This window comes from Schistocerca serialis, chromosome 4, assembly GCF_023864345.2.
Source record: "Schistocerca serialis cubense isolate TAMUIC-IGC-003099 chromosome 4, iqSchSeri2.2, whole genome shotgun sequence".
NCBI lineage: Eukaryota > Metazoa > Arthropoda > Insecta > Orthoptera > Acrididae > Schistocerca > Schistocerca serialis.
The window spans coordinates 702,885,279-702,907,500 of NC_064641.1; the positions used below are offsets into that span (position 1 = coordinate 702,885,279).

The window sequence follows — 22,222 nt, forward strand, 5'->3', positions numbered from 1 at the left end:
ATCCCTCTGTTTTATGATTGTTACCATAATAATTGTTTACTTTTTATATTGGCAATGAGCAACCTGTATCATCCTTCCCTGTATCTTGGAACTTCCCTACACCGTCCTTGTGCTGAACTTTCCAGTCGCTTCCCCTTGCCACTGTCCTTTACACTTACAAAACAGTATTGGTGTAGTGTGTGTGTGCGTGTGTGTGTGTAACATGGGGGGAATCCTTAAAGTTCTATTATTGCTATATTTATATATGTGTCTCCCAATAATCAGCTACAAGTGAGCAGTTGTCTTTTCCAATTTTCTTTCCATTCTGGAATTTCTATTATCATAAATACTGCTGTGTTATTTTTAATTACAATCTAACTGGATTGCCCTAAGCTTCTTGAACATATAATCTTAGTGAGCTGTAATTTATCTATATCTACACAAAAGAATATTATTATTTCTTAAACTATTTGGTATTAAATAATCCAACTTCTGTTGTCCTTATCTTCATTCAGTCCTTTCATTTAATATTTTATTGAGCTCTGTATAGTTGTTCAGAACAGAATATAAGTTATGCAAACATACCATTGTGAAGAGTGTCTCAAAATCTTGTGTATGTAGCAAGATTTTGTCCACAACTGATTGCAGCTGTGAGTAATGTTGTTCATATGCTCTGTCCGGTGTCATATGGCGTATGATGTCTCCAAGGAATGTGTTTACTTCCCTACACTGTCAAATAAATATGATACATAGTAAATAAAATGTAGGTAAGGGTCATTTGACAGCAACCTAAACAATTAAAGAAAACAATCTAGTAATGTTTTTCCTAAAAGTATGGCAAAACTTCCAAAAATATGTGCAATGTTAAAATATACCGAAAAATGTCTGACAGCAAACTGAACCCAGACTTCTGCACAGCTGATGTACTGGGTGGGATCTTCTAGTTTTGTAACAATACGCCACACATCATTCAATATTTGTAACCTATCCTCTGCTGGAGGATCTGCCAGAACAAGACAAAACCCAAGGGTTCGGAAGAGTATGTACTGTGGAAAACCTGCAATAAACATTTCACTTAAAAGGGATGTGATAATTCTTACTAGTAATGATTTATTATTATTCTGCAATAAGGCAAAGGATGAAAGTATTAAATTTATGTTAAATGATAGAATGTACCTTCCTCATTGCAGTTTGAAACCAGCTCGACAAACTCTGATGCTCTGCTGGCTATGTATGCAGGTTTAAAAGCAGCCATTACTGTATTTAACAAGAGGGCACTATGAAAAGAAAAACAAAGAAAAACCTTTTATTTGACGGCATTTGTATTGGAAACTCCTAATTCACCGACTAATAACAGGACACGAGCAACTGTAATTGCAAGTGATAATGTATTAGATAACTAACTTACATTTCTTCTTGAACCACTTATACATACCAAAATAAGAGTACACTATTATACACAAAATAACAGAAATATATATTAAGCTCAAGGAAATGTAAATTTCAATAACATAGTGTACAAGGCATTTTGGTAAAGCTATCATTTGAGGAATTTTTCATAGAAAGTTTGATTAATCCAGTAAATAAAGGGAGTACAAGTGATGGTATAAGAGTGGCAATGTGGAATGGAAGCAGTGGTTTGTAATATTGAAGATTTCATACAAGTATATTAGTCAAACATCTCACCATCATCATTTTTTGGAAAAAATAGTTTTTCTATGTGTCTTGATTTGAATTTTATGCCTTGTTTTATTTCCAGACTTTAAATTTTTCATTCAATTAATACTGGGGAATCAGCCTCTGATAGTATCTCTCAAAGCAAGAGATAATATATTAAGCAGAAAATTACGGCCTAAGACAAAAACAAAAAGTAATCAAGAAAATGGTCTCATTTTATTGCCATAAGAAAATCACTGATATAAGCAAAGCTTTATTACCAAGAACATAGTTTTCAAGTAAAAAAAAATTATGCCATAGACTGACCAAAAATGGAAGATAAACATAAGCTTGGAGAGAGGATAAAGAGACTACTACCACAGATGACTAATTCTTCCAGGACAGTGGTTAAGAAAACATCCCAGATATCTAGGTCGTACAGTAGTTAGAAGTACTGGAGAATACAGAAAGGAAGCATCAAATGCAAACAGTTCAGGAAAACAGCAGAAAAGATGGAATGTTTCCAACAGTATTGATAACAGCCAACTTTAAAAATATGTTTGCAGGTAGCAGATATTTGCACCCACATTTTAAATATAGGTTACATTAACTTACAAGAATAACTGAGGTATTATGTTGAGAAAGGAATACCTAGAAAATTTAATGAACTTGAGCATCTTCCCACATACTCTACTGAAAATTGTACAGTCTCTCAAAAATAAAAGTTTTCATGAAACCGATATATTTCCAAGAAAATAAAAAAAAACCTTGTAACTACAATTCATGCAATACAAGTCACAGATGCAGTGCATCGCTGAACCAGATAGCAGTTAATACAGTATTATAATAATATTCCTTGAGTCAAGTTGATTTCATGGCAGACCAGGAGACTAAATAATTGTGCAAAAGTCAGGCTGTAATTGGATACACGAGTTTCAGCATGATGGCTGCCGGAGGAGGAGAGACAGCAAGTACAAAAGAAACATATTCAGTAATCCTACACTGTTTATGTCAAATGGGAAAAAGAGAAAGGAGAAATGTTGTCAACAGGAAGGGAAAGGAGAATAGTAATGTTTTAGTACAGGAGCTCCAGGAAGTAGAGGAAATTAACAATAAGAAACAAACTAGAAAAGTTGGGCAGTGAAAATCCAAATTGTTCAATAGGGGAAAGCGAGTCAAAAAAAAAGAGGCACAAGAAAAAGAGTGAGGCAGTTAAAAAAATTAAGCACATTTTATCTAATAACCTGCCACTCCAGTGACATGGGGACAGTGATATTATTTGTTCAGTCCATGTCCATGGTTGTAAATAAATACTCTGTTTGTTATTAATTTCCATAATGTAATATCTCTGACTGGTCCCGCACTTTGATTTTGGAACACTGTTAGAGTGAGTGTTCCTTGCTTTCATTCACTGGAACTGAATTGGGCTCTCATTACTTGTAGTCATAACGTTCACTCTCCATTGTGTTTTCAATTATGAAGCTGCAGCAATGACCTGATTAGTTGTGTCACGTTATAACACATAAGTGGTGATCCAGAATGCTAAACCTTGTCTGTTATTAGTTCATTAAGATGAAAATTTGCTGAATTAAGCAGCATCAGCCAATGTGCTACAACACCAAGAAACAACCAGATCAATAGAGGACTGAACCCTAGGCCTTTGGATTTAACCATTCAGCCACCAAGATTCAGTATTTCCTTTATTTTGTGAATCTGTCAGTTCTGATTTAGTTATTTTTGTTCTGGAAACTGGTAAATAGACATTTCTTCTCGTTAAAATATTATTAATGCTCACACTTTTATTTTGATTGAAAGTGAAAAATTCATTTGAAATAATGACCTGTTACGCTTTTCTTTGCAGCGTGTAATGACTTCCACTAAGAGGCTCTCTGGTGCATTTGCAGCTACCCCCTGAAGAATCCAGTCAAGTGCAGGAGTGTACAGTGTAAGGTACGTTGACAGTTCGACCTTCTGCTGACTTAGATCTGCCTTGACTCCATCAGAAAATACCTGAAACAAAACAAGAAGAATAGTGTAAAGTCTGTGATGAGAACGTGGAGTGTGACAGACAGAGCACTATTCACCACCAACATGGTCAAGAAAAATGTATCATATTTATGCAGATCTAATGTGGATTTTTTTGTACCACACATAGTATTCAAAATCAGTGTGTGCTTAAGGTCTGAAGGCACATTATATTCAAGTACAAACTTCAATCTGTCATTCACCAACAACAGCATTGAAATTTAGGTATTGTACCTTACGTCACCATGCATAGATGTAATTATCAACTTTGTTACATTATTGTTGGCCTGTTACTACACAGTGTGTTGGCATTAGGTACTCACAAATTTTCCGATGGCCAAATAGGCAACACTGATGAGATATCAGTTTGGTTTGATATGCCATTTAATTACACAATTGATGAGAAAGGGACAAAAGAAACATCAGGATGTGAAAAACAGCATAATTGTAATGCGGGCAATCAGAGCAGATGGGCATATACTCCCCCTTTCTTAATCTTCATGCATAAAATAAGTCCCAAGACCCCTAAAAATGAAATGCTGTTCCCTGATGATGTCATTGTTCAAAATCAATAGAAGGGATGAAGGATTGACACTCAATGCTTGACTGTCTTCGAAACATATGGGAACTCCATTCTGGTGGGCTTTTCAAACTGCATTTCATGGTCATCTCAGTAATGACATAAAAAGAAGATCTACAGCCTTGCCAATGACCTTGTTATTATTCCTGAGGAATGACTTCTGTGTTACATTTCAAAGGTTGCATTCAGGAACAGCATGGAAAATGGTTCCTTGAACCAAAGTGTGAAATGACTCTGACGGGACAAATTAAGCATGCTGCTACACCCACATTATTGCACACTGGGTTTTGGCAGCTTGGAATGGCATTGAAGTACCAATGATTGTAAAACCATTCAAGAAATGCTTTATTTCAAATACCTTGACAGGCAGTGAAGATGATGTGCTCTGGAACAACACCAAGGATGATGGGGAAGGCAGACTCCTCTGAGGATTCCAATAATGATGGGATTAGTGAATAACAATGAGTAACATCTGTAAATTATGGTATGTTTGTTTGCATGCCAAATAGGTAGTCTAGTTAGGGGTTCTTTTTAAATAATGGCTGTATCACTTAAAAATTGTTGTTGTCGTTTTGATAGTTCGTGTATACATCCATTGTTGTGCAAAATAAACTTAGCCTACAAGTTACACACCAACAAACTCTTTCTTTATACTTTTAATTTTTAAAATTGGTATGTGTATTACATTTGATGGTGCATTAGATTTGTATAGTATAAATATGATACATATAATAATGAATAGGTTAGAATATTCTGCTGAGTAAGAATATTCTTCTGAGTATGAACACTGATGTAAGGTCTGGTATGATAAAAAATACACTAAGTAAACTACCAAATGTATACTATGGATAGAGATGAAAATAATCTTCTGAAAGTATTAAGGTAAATCCCACTTCTGAAGATGGTGATAAATATGTGCGATTCATCTATTCTTTCCCTGGAATATGTTGTCTTCTGCTTTACGTTCTTCACACAATCGTAAGAGGGCAGAGTATCCCTCACTAGCATGTGGAAATGCTGAAGTATGGGTTTATTACAATTGACAGGCAGCCTATTACCTGTTAATTCAGTACAATATTTGCTTTATTAATTGGTTCCTGATATCCTGTAACAATGGTGCTCATATCACCAGCTAATTGGCTGATGATAGTTTAAGAGGTGCAATTCAATATATTTTTTCCAGTACAAGCAATGTTTCTTGGAGACAAACTCCCATACATTGTGAAGCAACATTATGTAGTTTTTTTTATTTTACCTTGACCAAAAATGTGCTGAATTGAAGAACTTAAAATAAAAAAGGCTCTAAGTTCCACAATCATGAATTTGAGGAAAATGTGTTTTAAGTATACTAGGTAATTAATGGTCGCAACTGCACTATTAATGTGTTTGTTACACATCCACGAGAATCATATCATTTTTCGGGTCTATGGAATGAAAAATGAATCTAATCTAATCTGATCTTTATTTAAAGTTAAGCTTAGTATAGATCTACTTTCCAAAGAAAATTACAAACGTTGTATTGCAATTGTATGAAAAACTTACTGAAAGTGGAAATGTAATGAAAAACTCTAAGTGCTGTGCTTCAATAATCAGAAAAAAATAGTAAAATTTTATTCTGCTTTTGTAAAACTGTATGTGATCATTATTTTTCATGTACTGCACCACTTCAATCAAATCTTTCTTCTTTTCTTCACAGATGTGGCTTGTAACACCCAGGGCAGGAAGTTGCATTTTCATGATGTCCTGTACTATACACCTTTTCTCAAAATAGGGATACCTTCCCAAGCCTCAGTTTAATTTAAGATTCTCTTGGTCTTAACAACATGAGGCTTATGTTTCTCTAACCACAATCACTGTACTTTGTCTATTTTTAGATCTGCTGTGTTTATATTACAATCTGCTGCTTTCTTGAACTCAAAGAAGTCAGATACATTCATGTAAATTATGATAAATGACTTTATTTGCCTTGGTTGCTGTATCATGTCCTTTACATCTTCTAGAACAATACATCTGGTAAATCAATAATAAACTGTCTGTCCAGTTTGGTGTAGGTTAGTGGTCAGTAATGAGATTTACCTCCTGTGCTGGAGGAGCTTTCACAGGAATACATTTATTACTTGAACTTTTGTATTCATTCCCTTCATTTTTCAGCTTTTTCCTCATTGTTGTCACAGTATTTTCTCTTTTAATTTGCTGTTTCCTTTCACTCAAACTGTTATAAACATCTGCTACCACTACCATTTTATCTAATGCAGAGGAGTAATTCCTCGGAATGCAGAGCCTTACCTATGATAACAGCAGTGGCTGTTAAACTGCATGCCATCTGCTGATTGCATTTGCTACCACATTTTCACTCATGACAATTTGAGCCTTTTATACATTACTGGGCTTGTTATATACATCCCATTTCACAGAAAACTTAAAAATTCCTTATTACAGCACTTAGATCTTTTTAATTTCAGTTTTTCATATGGTGATTGCAGTGACCCACAGGGGCATATAGCATGTTAGGCATTACATTCCACCAGTTGTCGGAACAACAGAGATGTCAGTGATAATCACAATACTCATAGAAACTATCTGAATAAAGAACTTACTAAAATTCAAACATTATTTTTGAAATTTCACAAAATGGTCAAAGGAAGAAACTGTGAGGGTAACATACATTTTGACTGTGTACTTACCTGGTCATATGATGCCAAAAAGTCATAGAAATTCTCCTTTATGTATTCCCTGTCTGAAAATGGAGAGACAGCCATGCCTACTCGACACAAATAACATCTTGCATAAACAGCCACAAGTGGATCACCGATGCCTCTGATCATTCTCGTCAACCTCAAAAGTGCTTGGGAGAACTCACTGTATTGAACAATTATGCCATACAAGTATTTAATAACAATACTTTTTGGTATACAAGTAATCATAATTATAAAAGATTTGGGCAATACCTTGATGTTAGGAAGCTATATGACTTTAAAATAGCCATTTCAACGTAAAGCCGTGGTACTAGTTCTCTGATTGATGCAATTTTGTAGAACCAGTTCCTACACGTTTCCTTAGCAGATTCTGGTACCATGTCTGGAGTAAATTTTTCTGGAAGAGATGTTGGTGTTTTACTACCAGGTCTGAAACAAGCAAATAGTATTAGATGATTTACTAAGTAAGTGAAAAAAATTCAGAAGATCTAGTGATATACTCAGAAGAGTGAAAACAGAAAATCCAGAAAAAAAAAACAACAAATAATTTGTCTTCGGTAAAATGTATTTTATAGCTATTATTACAGTAATAACAATTAGAAAATTAAAAGCTGTAGAGATAAAGTCCAGATTTATTAGAAGAATGCATGTGTGGTGCATTGGTACCCTCTGCCAGAGAAGTTTTGGCTGCCCACCCTCCCCACCCACAAGTTATTTGTTTTTTACTTTCAATGTTTTTAGTTTTCATACATTTTTCTGTTACCTTACAGAATTAAATTTCATATTATCAAAATATAATTAAAAATTGACTTATTTAAAGGAATTATATGATGGATTTCATAGTTAAAACTTATGTTTCTCCTTATAGCAATATTTCTGTTGTTAAAGGGAAAACTATATGGGAGTGAGAAAAAGAACAAGCTTGACTTAAATGGTGTCACATTTTTGATAGGAAGCGGGTACTTAGGAGGTGAAGCCAATACCCATTTTAATCTTAGAACACAAGTGAAACAAATCAGGTAGATGTGTGTTATTCACAGAAAGAAAAGAAAAGTGATATGTGTATTTTGACATGAGACTACAAATATGACCCTTAACCTAGAAAGTTAGCATAACATCCATTAATCTTTTTGTTGAGACTTCTTTTCATCAACTGACAACCGCAGCAATATCACTTTGTACACAAATCCATGTAAAACACAACTATAAAGCAGTCACAACCAGTGACATTAACAATCACATTCCAACTGAACTCATATACAGACCAAACACTACGCTACCATCAGTCCTATTGGCATGCCTTCAATGCTTTCCAAGTACATGCAGTTTGTGTGTGTGTTTTTGAAGATCCTACTGAAAATACAAGTGCTGACAGTCATGAGCTACTGCTTCACGAAAGCTCTCATTTGTACATTATCATTATCTGTTCTCTAAGTAGAGGGTGTCTCGCAAAAGATACCCGGGAGGGGTCTACAGGTAGCACGGCATGGGCACTGCCCCCCACCACTACATCTGCCATTCGCCACCACACCTGACTCTTGGACACTAATCTGCTGGTAGTCGACTGCTGTGCGCTTCCCCTGAGTTAAGCATAAACAATGTTGCCATCTGATTAACTTAAGCTTACCTTTATTTACAATAGGTGCTCAAAATGAGATCCCTCTACGGTAAGAGCAGCCTGACATCTCCTGAACAAATTAGCAAATGCTCGACGAACTTCGGATGCCGAAATATGAGAAATGGCTAGCCGAACCCTGTCTTCCAACTCTCTGAGCATTTGGGGATTTGTTGCTTACAGCTTGTCTTTTAACATTCCCCAAAGGTAAAAATCACACAGATTTACATCTGGAGAATGAGGAGGCCAGTCAACCATTTTATCACCAAAAATCGTATTGCTGTCACAGAAGCATTGCCAATGTGTGGTCTCGCATTGTCATACGTGAAATAACTACACATCTTTTAGTTAGGTATTAGTTTTTGAAGGAAAAAAAAAAATGCAATCCATTGTTCACATACCTGTCAGAATGTATTGTTGAAAAAGATTGGACCTGTAATTTGTCTCGCAGTACTTGTACACCACACTCCTGTTTTCACATCATGCAGAGGTTGTTGATGTAATTCACGAGGATTTTCATAGCACCAACATCGACTGTTCTGACAATTTATGTACCCTGACAAATGCAGCCACACTTCATCACAAAAAAAGCATCTCTGGATCAACATCCCCACTGTGCACAGACTGTAACAGCCAGTTTGAATAATGACGTCAAGCAACAATATCTGAGTTCTTCAGTTGATGCACTACCATTATTTTGTATGGTTTCAATTTCAGTTTATGCACAGCTCTATGAGCAGATGCTCTTGACACACCAGGCTGAAATGTCAAACGATGCAGAGATTTTCTCAGACTTCTTTCCAAGGCCTCCCCTATCTCATCTAATTTATTAAACAATGGGAACTCGAGGTAGGAATATCAACAATGTAGGAACAGATAGATTGCTACTTACCATAAAAGACACTCACATGTAGCTTTTGGCCACAGCCTTCATCAGTAAAGTCACACACACACACACACACACACACACACACACACACACACACACAAAAAAACTGGCGCGCGTGCAGGGGCACGACTGTCGACTGCGGCCCAAGATGCTGGAGTTGGTGGTCATGTGTGCATAAGGTGTACTTGTTTTTATGTGTGTGTGTACGTGTGTGTGTGAATGTTGTTTGTGTGTCTCTCTTTGCTGACAAAGGCTGTGGCTGAAAGCTACATATCTTTTAACTGTGCCTGCCTACAATCTGATGTGTCACCTTTACAGTAAGTAGCAATCTGTCTTTTCCTACACTGTTCATCTAATTTATTTTCATTTACAACACTAGGTTCTCAAGACCTGCCACACTTGAGCAGCCTTTGATGGTGCCTTAGGTTCAGGTGCATAGGTCAACAGATGACTCTGCCACGAAGGTTTACCCCTGCCCACCTACGCAGCCACTGCCGCAGCATTCAGGCAAACAGCTGCTCAGAGTGTGGACCACAACACTGACACAGGCTGTGGGGGCAGTGTTACGCTACAAGGGACATTCATCGGGCTTCTACGAGACCTGTTACAGTAATTAAAGGCACCATGACACCTGTGGGGGGACCACCTGCACCCCTTCGTGGTAGATGTCTTTCCTGACAATGATGGCTCTTCCAAAAGGATAACTGTCTGTGCACACAGCCAGAATCATGCTACAGTGATTTCAAGAACATGATAGTGATCTCACACTGATGTCTTGGCCATCAAATTCACCTTACCTGAACCTTACAGAACACATCTGTGATGTTATTGGGTGTCACCTACATGCCTGCAAGTCCCTGGACTATAATTTTACAAGACCTGTGTGACCCACATGTAGACATCTGGCGCCACATACATCCAGAAACCTGCAAAGGACTTGTCGAATCTGTGGCATGCAGAACTAATGCAGTATTGTTTTCCAAAGGTGGAAGGAAGGAAGCAAAGGAGGTTAGGGAGTTTTATGTCCCATTGACAGTGAGGTCATTAAAGACAGTCCAAAGGTGGAAGAACACATTATTATGCAGGTTGTCATAAAGTTTTGATTCATCAGTGTATTTCTCACGAAATCACAATTTTTTTTTTCCCAGTCAATTAAGCGTCTGCTTTAAAGGATCTTTTAACTGTGTATTACATAATGGTGTAACTATGCAACATGGATAAATATAAGATCAAATTTTCAGAGCTCCATACTTACACATAATATTCTGCTTTGGTCCGCAGTCTTTCATATACTAATCTCCCAAATATATCTAAAATATCTGTTATTAGAACAAATTTACTTGGATAGAACTGAATAACAGATGTATCCACCAACAACTTTGAGCACTGCAAAGGAGAAAGACGGAATTAGCTATTTTTCCAGTTATGGTGATGCAACTAGTAGGAGGTAGTTACTTCACAAACTAACATGAGCCATTTAGCACTCATATACATACAGGGTGGTCAGAAACAGCCTGGAAAGCTTGTAAAGGTGTTGCAGGGTAGGTTGTGCAGAGAAACAATGGTTAAGAAAAAAATTTGATGCACTGCACCATTTCCAAGTTAATTAGTATTAAATCAGGTTGTTGCGCATACAGATTTTAGTGGCCCACCAAATACAATTAGTGTCAGTTGTTCTCATAGTGTATACGATAGTGCACGAGACTATTCAGCCTTTGGCTAGGGTTTGATACTTACTACCGTCCCATGTCCAACTTTTGTGTAGCTCTCTTGTTCGGTTTTAGGAAACCAAATGAAGAACACGTTTATTAACACCATCCCTGGCGGGCCACTTTAATCTGTGTGCACTATGGCCTGATTGACCAACTTCAATGCTGATTAACTCACTCCCCCATACACAAACACAGCAGTAGGGTAACCAGCAATTGGGTATTTACTCTTCATTCAATTTTACTGTTTTTCCTATTATCTACATGCATTAACTCACTTTTAGCTGCATATAAAGTTAGCTGCTATTCATAGTAGCAAATGTAAATGTTCTTTAAGCCTTTCTTGATATCATAAGACCTTATGATGACACTTTCCTGCAAACTACATTTTCAGTGCACAATACGGACGTACTACAAAAATGCTTTTTATCATAAGATATTGGGGTATCAACAAAGGCTTAAAGAAAATTCATATTTTCTAAAGTGAATAGCAACTCGTCTTAAATGCAGCTAAGGCAAGTTAATGGATACAAATAATAAAACAAATCAATAATGTTTAATAAGTAAATACCCAGTTGCTGGACCCAGCCACACGGAGTAGATTCCTATGGACAACGTTAATGTGAATGGAAGTAAACACATGGAATTAATTATAGGTAGACTGAATGGAAGCCTACATTTTTTTTGTAGAATCCTGTAAAAGTGAAGTACATTTTCAAAGTGGTCCATATAATGCAATCTGTATGGAGTATCTCTAAAATATTTGGAACTGTTTTCAAATCAGCTTTTAGGTAGTGATGAAAGGAGAGAGATGATGGTTTTGTTCATGTGAAAATGTTAGAAAGATGTTTAGAAATTTTTGAAAGCAAGGCAAAATAACTTATTAGTGAGACACTACAGATAAATTATTAAAAGTTGTACCTCAAAGACATGATCAAATTATTTTACAGCCCACTGTTTATTTTATTTTACGATGACAAGATAACAGAGGTTATTACGTTTACAGTCCTCCAGCACTCACGTCATCTTTGAACAGAACAAGAAAAGAGGATGACATATAATGGTATGATGTACTTCTGGCCAGACACTGCACAGTTGAATATGAGATTCAACATCATATGAGAAACAACTTTCAGTCACTTAAATTCATTATTTTTACAGCATATTACACGAGATACTTTTCCAATAAGAACAAGAACATTGTGATGTTCAATATTCGAAACAGTACATGGAAAAAAATATATAACAACACTGTATCTAACTATCTGTGCATTTCATCTTAATGTTTGAATTCCCTAGTTTTGAGTTGGTAAAACTACAAAAACTTGGGGCCCATTGTGTTTTGTGTGTGAATACTACCAACCTTAACTATCAAACAATGTAGCGCACAATTACATGACATATGTTTTCATTGGTTACTTCCAAGTGTGCCTTCCATCTTCGTAGTCACATGGTACAAAGTGCAAAACGTAAGTAGGTTGAGTGCACTGGGCAGGGCTTGCTTTAACAAAATCTTCCCAGGCTTCCATCCAGGTGGCTGCATTGAAATTCTGTGACATTTCAATATGTCCCCCTCTCATGATCTTCTGGTGAAGTGTTGAGATTTTGCGGTCAACCCATATGAGCAGTGGCTGTCTCTCCCCAACCATCCCCCCTGGAACAGAGTGTGGTGAGAAGCACAGACTGTAATTTGATTCTCAGTGCATTCAGTCTTGCCCAGAGCTGCAAAGTGTCAACTGCTGGGTGCGTTCTTGGCACACAGCTGTTAGTGCCGGGTTCCATTCCAAACTAATCTGGTACCTCTTGCCCCTGTTGATGAGTTTGTCATGCAGACTTACCTCAAGACAACTGATTCTTTGATGATGCTTCACCAAAAGCCACGAGCTCAGCACATTGCTTTTGTTTTCTCAAATTAAAATGTATATCCCTCATTGAGGAAGAGTTCTGCCACTGGAGATTTATCTTTATGCCCCACATGTAACCATGTAATATGTTCCATGCAGCACTGTGTTTACCAAATGTACTTGTGGCCACACTCACAAGGTACTACACCAGGTGTTTGGAAATTCCTGTTGCCAACTTCTAGCACTTATACTGGGGAGTGAGAACACAATATTTTGAATAGGAACCCACATCTGGAAACATACTGTTTTCGTTCTACAATTGTTTCAATTCATATGATTATTTTATCCACTTCCGATTGAGGAACTGAATTAGGCGTGACGCAGTACAATTGTTAGGTAAGAATTTGAAAGGAAACATAATGAAACCTCCCTTTATCACTCAGGCAGATTTGTTTGCTTAAACATTTAAACGTTGCGTGTTTACATTATTCCAAAACAAAAAAAGGACCCTGCATACTGTATGTAGAGAACAGTACTGATGCATTACAATAGTGGCTAAATGTGGCACCCACCATCGCTGTTATAGACACTGTATTTATGACACATGTTCTGGTATACACTCTCCATTTCATCTAGTGATTCTATAGCTTCTAGTGCAGTGGCCAGAACTCATGCCAGCAGATCTTCCTCAGTTTCTACAGGTGTCTTGTAATTTAACTTTGCATACAATCCCACAAGAAGTAGTCCTGTAGGAGTTAAATCTGGAAATTGCGGCTGGACCACATCAGCCTGTCCATCCTTCACCATATCGTCTGTTGAAATATCTCCAAACCGCAAGTGAGAAGTGAGGTGGTGCACTGTCATGCTGAAACCACATTTCCTGATGGACAATCAATAGCACAGCTTCCAAGAATGGGTTCAATTTGTTAATACCAAACTGGCGATGAAATTCCTGAACATGCATGGCACAAGGGTTTTCATCTTTCCTGTCTGTTTCACAAATTTAGAAAACAGTCCCTAGCGGATTTGCATCCATCTGTGACTAGAACTTGATGTGGAAACTGGGGTGTGTCAATGCAGCAGTGCAGGAACCACATGCAGCAGGCAATGCATTGTGGAAAATCAGTTTGACCTAAGCCTACACCTTTTTAAGTCGTACAGATGTAATTGTTGCTCATGCAGAACATTCCAGATGGCTAACACCCACCGCATGTGCAATTGTGCGTGTATTCATTGATGGGTTCCCTTCAACGCAATGTAGTACATATACTTCAAATTCGAGCATGCAGCATTGCCGTGGAGCACCATGGTCCTTCCTTCTCATGGTGAAGGTACCTGTTCCTCGGAGCCACAGCGTAACTTGAGCAAAAGTTTGTGCAATGGCATGCTATGTTGTGGAAAATGTTTTTGATATAACAGAGAACATGTACCAAACCGTGTTTAGTTTATTGGAGGTAAACAGGCATTGAATAGGTCCTACAGCAAGGTTCAAATGGCTCTGAGCACTATGGGACTCAACTGCTGAGGTCATTAGTCCCCTAGAACTTAGAACTAGTTAAACCTAACTAACCTAAGGACATCACAAACATCCATGCCCGAGGCAGGATTCGAACCTGCGACCGTAGCGGTCTTGCGGTTCCAGACTGCAGCGCCTTTAACCGCACGGCCACTTCGGCCGGCCCCTACAGCAAGGCAGATGTAAAGTGACATCAGGTAACCATCTGACATAGTACACATTATTCTGTCTACCCTATTGCATACCAGGACAAGCAACTCCAAGACTTTCTCTTTCCCTCAGCAGACGTGTACGCATTACTTATCTCAACTGAAAACATCACAGAACAGAAAGTATTATGTACTCACTCCCATCTATAAAGAATTTCTGAATACCCTGTATGTACTGGGTATTTGCAGTTGTAGTTTGTCCTTTACCAAGCCAAGCATATCTTCTTTTTTTTCTTGGGGTCAACAGGTGGCCCCAATCTTGTTTTTTTATGAGGAATCTCACAATTTTAGCAGGTGGTGGCCCAACATAGGGGATAAAAGTGAGTCTCTCTCCCTCTTTCTCTCACTCTTCTTGTTGTGTCATTTGTTTTCTCCAGTGCATATCTAATCTGTGCTTCACTGCACCCATTTTAGTGAAACACATTTCTAACAATAGAATAAAAACAGTCTTGATCACAATAAAATATTTATTTGGAATGTTTACCAGTTTTGGTCGGAATATAATCATCATGAATATCTTCAGACCATTTATACCATGACAGTAAATGAAGCAGGTATTGTGACTCCACAAACTTCAGCTGCTTAAAATATTTCAGCTACACCACTGTTTTCTCGATGAGAAACATTCACAAAAATCAGCTGGGAGGCTATCTTTGTCACTAATGACATGTGCCCTGTGTACTAGAGTCGTCAGGTATAGAATGAAGAAACGAAACTCATCTGTATCCCCTGTGTTAGGCCTACCCCCAGTGATAATTGTAAGTAATGTCAGAAAAAACATCAAGACCATCTTTTGACCACCACAAAAGTGAATGATATGCTTGATTAGGTACAGGACAAATTACAACAGCAAATACCCGGTGTATACAGCATACCTTGCGAATGTGGCTGCTGGTGCACTGGAAAAACACAGCGCTGCATCTCACAATGCTACATGGGAATCAGCAGTGGCAGAACATAGGCTCCACAAGGGATATACGTTCAAATTTGAGAAAACAAAAATGTTGTGCTGAGTTATTGGCTTTTGGGAGGGCATCACCAAAGAATCAATTGAGATAAGGCTGCATAACAATCTTGTCAACAGGGATGAGGGCTACCAGCTAAGTTTGGCATGGACTCCTGCACTAGCAGCTACACACCAAGAATGCAACCAGCAGTTGACATTTCATGACTCTGGGCCAGACTAAATGGACTGAGAGTCAAATGACACTCTGTGCCCTGCACATGGGGGAAGTGGTGGGGAGAGACAGCTACCACTCAGGAATATATGTAGGGCACCTGTACAATCTCGGCACTTTGCCAGAAGACGATGAGAGTGAAACTCATTGAAGCATCATGAAATTAAAACACAACCCCCTGAATGGGAGACCATGAAGATTCCATCAACAGAATACAATGGGAAAATCTACATTCACATATATGGCTTGCTTTCTTGACAACACTCCTCTGATTGGATCCTCTTTCATAAACAAGTAAGTTTAAGTGTGCACACTAAATTAATGTATTTATCTTGATATTTTAAGTTATAAATGTTTTCCTGTTTATGGTTACAAATCAAGATGACAACAATGGTGATAATGATCATTAGAGACTGCATACTAATTTAGTTTCAACACGTATAAAGGAAGGAGATGTCCACGGCTTTACCAAATGAATAAACTCAGATTCAGATGGAGTAATTTAGGAAAATCATTGTCCCATATATGAAATGTTATATCAGAAAGTTCTCACAGGATCAAAGCCATTCTGAAATTACAGAAATCTTGACTAAAGCATAACACATTACAGGAACTTGCAGAAATGGATTTAATGTTTGATGCAGCAGGGTGTTGAGACAGAAAGGTGAATGAATGTACAGAGAAAACTTTTGATGTAGGTATCTTCCTAATTTATCGCCACAGATGTAAATGCATGAGGGTTATTCAGTACACAGAGAACTGATTCTTGACAAAGAATAATCTGTACAGAAGAATTTGAAGAGATTTTATTGAGTCTTGTTCACATGGACTTTTTTCTTTTTCTTTTGGGATTTATGTAGTCATTTGTGTATAATACTGCAATAGAAACTGGAGGGGAACAGTTTTGCAGTGTCTCATTGTGCAACAGACAATAGAAAAAATTAGTGTATCATTGTAACGCTGTCATGGAGACTGGCACATCAGTTTGAATAGACATTACCAGCTTAAGCTGTTACTGGACAATTTGTTTATCTAAATAAAAAAATTAATTAGCCTATACATTTTCAACAATTTTATGATCCTCTATCATCTGCAAAATGTTAACCCTTAAGGCTTGGGACAGTCTTAGTCACGTAATAACTGTTACACTTCAGTACTGGTGCGTAAAATCATATTGTCATTAAATAAGTGGTAGCAAAGAAACAGCAGCTCAGTAGTGTAATGAGAAAGGCATTAGCTTTTTGCAGACCAGCAACCATTCTACCAATTACGTAAATTGTCCAGTTGGAGCCTTTTTAATCATACTCTAGAGAATGGTAAATGCACAATTTCAATCTTGTTCTTAAGATGCTCTGAAGAAGGAGAATGTTGCAGATCCATGGTTGCAATCATGTATGTTTTTACTCTTTTCCCTCTTGACGGCATCAACAAGTAGTCATAATGAATATGTCAATCTGCCTACACTCAACTAAACTGGTTACGAAGAATCAAACAGTTTATAGCTTTACACACTTTCCTTCCAAACTATAACTTTACATTTAATCATAACAAATAACAAGTCACCTTTAAATTAGCTTCTTGTTACTGTCAATAATGTTTTCTCATCAATGAAACTGGCCATGTATTTTGTGACCAACCTTACTCAACCTTTAAATTCAGTGAATGGTTTACATGCTATTTATTCTATATTCTTATAACTTCTGGACTGCATTATTACAATTTTTCCTTTGGGGTTTCATAAAGTCATTTGTGTATGAAACAGCAGCAGAAACTGGAGGGCAACAGGGGGCTGTGTCTCCTTGTGCAACAGACAACAGCAAAATTTAGTGCATCACTGTAACACAGTCATGGAAATTAGCAGTGATCAGTCTGAATAGACATTAACAGCTTAAGCTGTTACTGTATGGTGTTTCTTTATGTAAATAAAAAAATAATAGGTCTATATATTTTAAACTACTTTATGATCCTCTACCATCTGCATAATGTTAACCCTTCAGGCTTGGGGCAGTCCATGTATCTTAAGTGGCTGTCTTCATTGTTCCAGTCATATAATAACTGTTATGCTTCAACACTAGTGTGTAAGATCACATTTTTGTTAAATAAGTGGCATCAAAGAAATAGCAGCTCAATAGTGCAATGAGAGAGACATCAGCTTTTAGCAAGGCAGCAAACCTTCTGCCAATTACGTAAATTGTCCAGTTGTAGCCTTTTTAAGTGTACACTAGGGAATGGTAAATGCACAGCTCTAATTATTGTTATTAACATGCTCTGCAGTGGAAGAATGTTGCAGATCCATCTTTGGAGTGATATCTCTTTTTACTCTTTTAAAACAAGTAATCTTAATGAACATGTCACTCTGCCGAAACTGAACTGTACCATACAGAAGGAATGAAACACACATGTCCAAAAGAACAAACACCAAGAATTTATATAAAAGATTCCACACCACAACTTTGCATTCATGCAAAACATACTATTAGTCAGTTTCAAATTATCTTCTTATTCCTGTCAATAATGTTCTTCCATAAATGAATCTAGCCATGTGTTTTGTGACCAGCCTTACTCACTTTTTCAATTCTATATTGTTATAACTTCTGGTCTGTGACATTCAGAGGGATGGCATAATAATTTTCTGATATTGCTGTACTTATAACCTACTAATGCAGTTCAAAATTAAGTACATATTCTCTCAACTTCTGTGCAATAATCAGCAGTTTTACTATTTAGGCATCAGATAATCATAAGTTTCTCCCACCTACCTGAATTGCAATTTTGAGTGCCTTTACACGTTGGTCAGTGTGCCATGCCTGTACCAGTTCTTGATTGAGCTGCTCTATGCGATTAGTATACTCATGCTGAGACAGATCCAGCATTTGCCTAACAGATCCTTCTTCAAAGTCATCAAGCTGTTCAAGCCTGTTCTTAACCTTGTCCACAACAGAACTTTGTGCTTTTACAACAACTGCAAAATAAAATTAACTGCTGTCAAATTCACTGATTACAAATTAATTTTTGAGAGCTACATTAATAATATGTTTGACTAAGATTTACAATACCTTTCTCTCCACCAGATAAAAAGCTTGTCATAATTGACAGTTTTTCTGATGTAGTAAATTTACTCAAAATGGCTGATTTCCGAGAAGACCATGGCTCTATATTATCCTGAGGAGCATCCTTTGCCTTTTTCTGTCCTGATGGTTTAATTTCCCACTGAACATTAAATAATAATTTTACAATTATCTGAGGCGAATTCATTTCTTCTTACACATGAGAGAAACAATTTATAAAATATTACCTGCCTAAAAACAAGTAAATGTGTTTTCACGAATCAGGCTAAATTATATTATATTATGGAACTGAAAAAGAATCCCTAATTGCTAGTTGACAGAGTATGTAGAAGTGATAGAGATGGTAAGGGTACAAGCAAAAAAAAATAAAAATAAAAACATCTTCAATTTCTACCTTCTGTAAAATGATTCCTTTTATTCATGTTACTGTTGGTTCTACTCTGGCTGCATCAGTTTCAGCAACTGCTAATAAGTTATTCTTTCTCTTCTTACCTTCACTTCTGTATTTTAAAATATAATTATTTATTGCTGAATATTATTTTTTGTGAAATTGTAAATGTACCTGTATCAGTACCAGTACTTACTACTCAAATCAAGTGAGATGTTGAAGCTGACAAAAATAAAATAAAAAATAATAAAACTATATTATGCTGATGTCGGTTCACTTAGGCTTGACACCTTCTTTTAATTAAATCAACAATGTTAAAGACTTGTCTTCTTCCACTGGAATCTTTATTTTACACACAATATGAAAATCTCCCTGATACCAAACAAGCTTAGAACAATTACGGGTATCTCAATGACTTCAAATTTAATCTACCACAATTTGCGTATACCTACTATTTACAAACACTCTATTTCTTTCAGCAAGCACAGGATATAATAACATTTTATCATGTGCCTCCTGAATAACTTCGCTGATCCTTTTTTGTCTCCTAAAATCGAGAATGATTTATGGAAGCTCTTGAAATATTTGGTCCATTCACAAGGGAACATCACAAACTTGGCCTTAATTTTAAGGAGAAGAAGGCACACCTGCAAGAACAGCCCTTCCCTCTCTTTTGCTAATCAGAAGAATCTGAATCTGAAAGTTAGCATTTCTGACAGCTCTTCCGTGTACATATCACTGTGATGTCACATAGTAAGATCTTTTTTTAATATTTATTCATTAACAGAGTTTCTTATTTATCAACATTACACCATAAAAATTTGAAAAAGAGTTGGTCATTACCATCCCCTTAATAACAAAATGAGTTCAACCAAATTTTTTCATCAATTTTAATGTTCTGACACTTGCTCAAGAAGCATGTAATAGCAGACCATAGTTTTTAAAATGGTATGTGGAGCTCTGTGAACTGTGAATTAGTGCAATCAACTACTGGGGTTAACTGCTCCTTCATGTCCTGATATGCCTACAATCTCAGAATTTACTGAGAGGTCATCTATTTGATGATGGTAAATTTGCGAATAAGGTTCTTTTTGATGATTAAGTGGTTTATACTTACCTCCAGCATTGAAATAATGTTAATTATCTATTATTTAGAAAGGAAATAATGTAGCTTAGCATTTAATGTTTCATTGCCGAGATCATTAGATATGGAACAAGGATAGAAAAAATATCAGGTGTGGTGATGTCGAAGGCATTCAGCTGAAATTACAGGATTTAAATCTCTCTCTCTTCCACAATGTAACTAATGTTCTAACTACTGTATCACATTTTACAAATGGTTCAAATGGCTCTAAGCACTATGAGACTTAACATCTGAGGTCATCAGTCCCCTAGATTTCGAACTATTTAAACCTAACTAACCTAAGGACATCACACACATCCATGCCCGAGGCAGGATTTGAACCTGCGACTGTAGCAGCAGCGCGGTTCCAGACTGAAGCACCTAGAACCACTCAGCCACAGTGGCCGGCCCACATTTTACAGCCTTTTTACATTCAAAAACAGACCATCTTATGTGATGATAAGTCTCTTTATGAATTCATTGACATTGATTCCCACATCTTCAGGGGACAAAAACAAAAATTAAAATAGAAAAATGCATTACAAAATATATCCTTCTTAAACAGTTTAAATAGTGTCTGAAACTCTTAACTAATGAGTGATTCAGGTTGCCATTTAAGGTAGTATTATGTTACTTAGAAAAATTTAAATCAGTTATTGTACAATAGGTGAAGGGTTGTTGGACAGCCCTTACATACCATGTCTGCTGCCATTTTCGATAAGGGATCCATCTCTTGCTTAGCAAACTGGCTGAGGGGATCACTGCCATCCAAGGCAACTCCCAGAGGATCCTGTGTAGGCGTTGGTGTTGAAGATCCTGTGCTGCTTGCTGTGCTACCGCCCAGAGTCCGACGGGCTATACGACTCTCGGTCATCTAGACACAAACAAACAATAAATGTAACTGAAAGCTAAAAAAAAAAACAGTCAGTGATGTGTACATATTACACAAGTCATAATTACAGTTAAAATGTAATATGCACAAGACAGAAAAACAAGGAATCAGTCTAGAAGGAGCAATAACAACAAACATCTTTCCTTTCATTCACTCTCGTCCTTCAAAAGAATTGCATAAAAAACAGAAGTACTGTGGTGGGTGATGTTTTTATAATGGGATTTCCAATAATATCGTGTAAAAACGACTCTGACCATGCACCTTTGCATGAAAGTACAGAAATAAAATGCGTTATTTATACCCTCTCAATTCATAAAATGAAATGTAAAGGATTTCAGAATCTTAAAAAACTGTCTAAAATATGGACATCAGTGTATGAGGTCCCAATGGAATATTCATGGCAGGGATGAATGCCATTGTCATTTGTAGGTTACGTTTCTTTTTTGTGCATGAGAGGTCTATTTTTGATAATCATGACAGAGAAAATCAAAAACCACACAGTCAAAAACAATTACATGTAGCAGACAGATCCATAAGAAACTAGCAATTACTATCCAATAATCAAACTTGATTCTTCTTTCTGTTAGAGAGGGAGTGTTTCTCCCTCACCCTCCTCTAGCACCTGTACAGTACAACCCATGTAATGGACATATTTGACAGCAGAACACTATGTCACTGCTGTTCAAGAAACACTTAACTACAAAGTCTGCCCTTAAGTTCCTTAACTTTATGTGACATCATGAAGGCTGCAACTGCAAGCTGATATCAGCTTGATGGGTTATATTACTACACTCCTGGAAATTGAAATAAGAACACTGCGAATTCATTGTCCCAGGAAGGGGAAACTTTATTGAC

At 36.9% G+C, this 22,222-nt stretch overlaps 1 protein-coding gene across 1 annotated transcript in view; it reads right to left on the reverse strand.

Moving 5' to 3' along the window:
- Nucleotides 1-22,222, reverse strand: part of LOC126473215 (VPS35 endosomal protein-sorting factor-like) — a 103,639-nt gene that overhangs the window by 49,864 nt on the left and 31,553 nt on the right. The window contains exons 3-12 of the mRNA XM_050100126.1: nt 21,173-21,349; nt 18,953-19,106; nt 18,656-18,858; nt 10,696-10,826; nt 7,189-7,365; nt 6,925-7,099; nt 3,476-3,645; nt 1,156-1,256; nt 855-1,036; nt 565-708 (exon numbers count right to left, since the gene is read on the reverse strand). Coding sequence (XP_049956083.1) covers nt 565-708; nt 855-1,036; nt 1,156-1,256; nt 3,476-3,645; nt 6,925-7,099; nt 7,189-7,365; nt 10,696-10,826; nt 18,656-18,858; nt 18,953-19,106; nt 21,173-21,349 — 1,614 coding nt within the window. The remainder of the gene's footprint in view (nt 1-564; nt 709-854; nt 1,037-1,155; nt 1,257-3,475; nt 3,646-6,924; nt 7,100-7,188; nt 7,366-10,695; nt 10,827-18,655; nt 18,859-18,952; nt 19,107-21,172; nt 21,350-22,222) is intronic.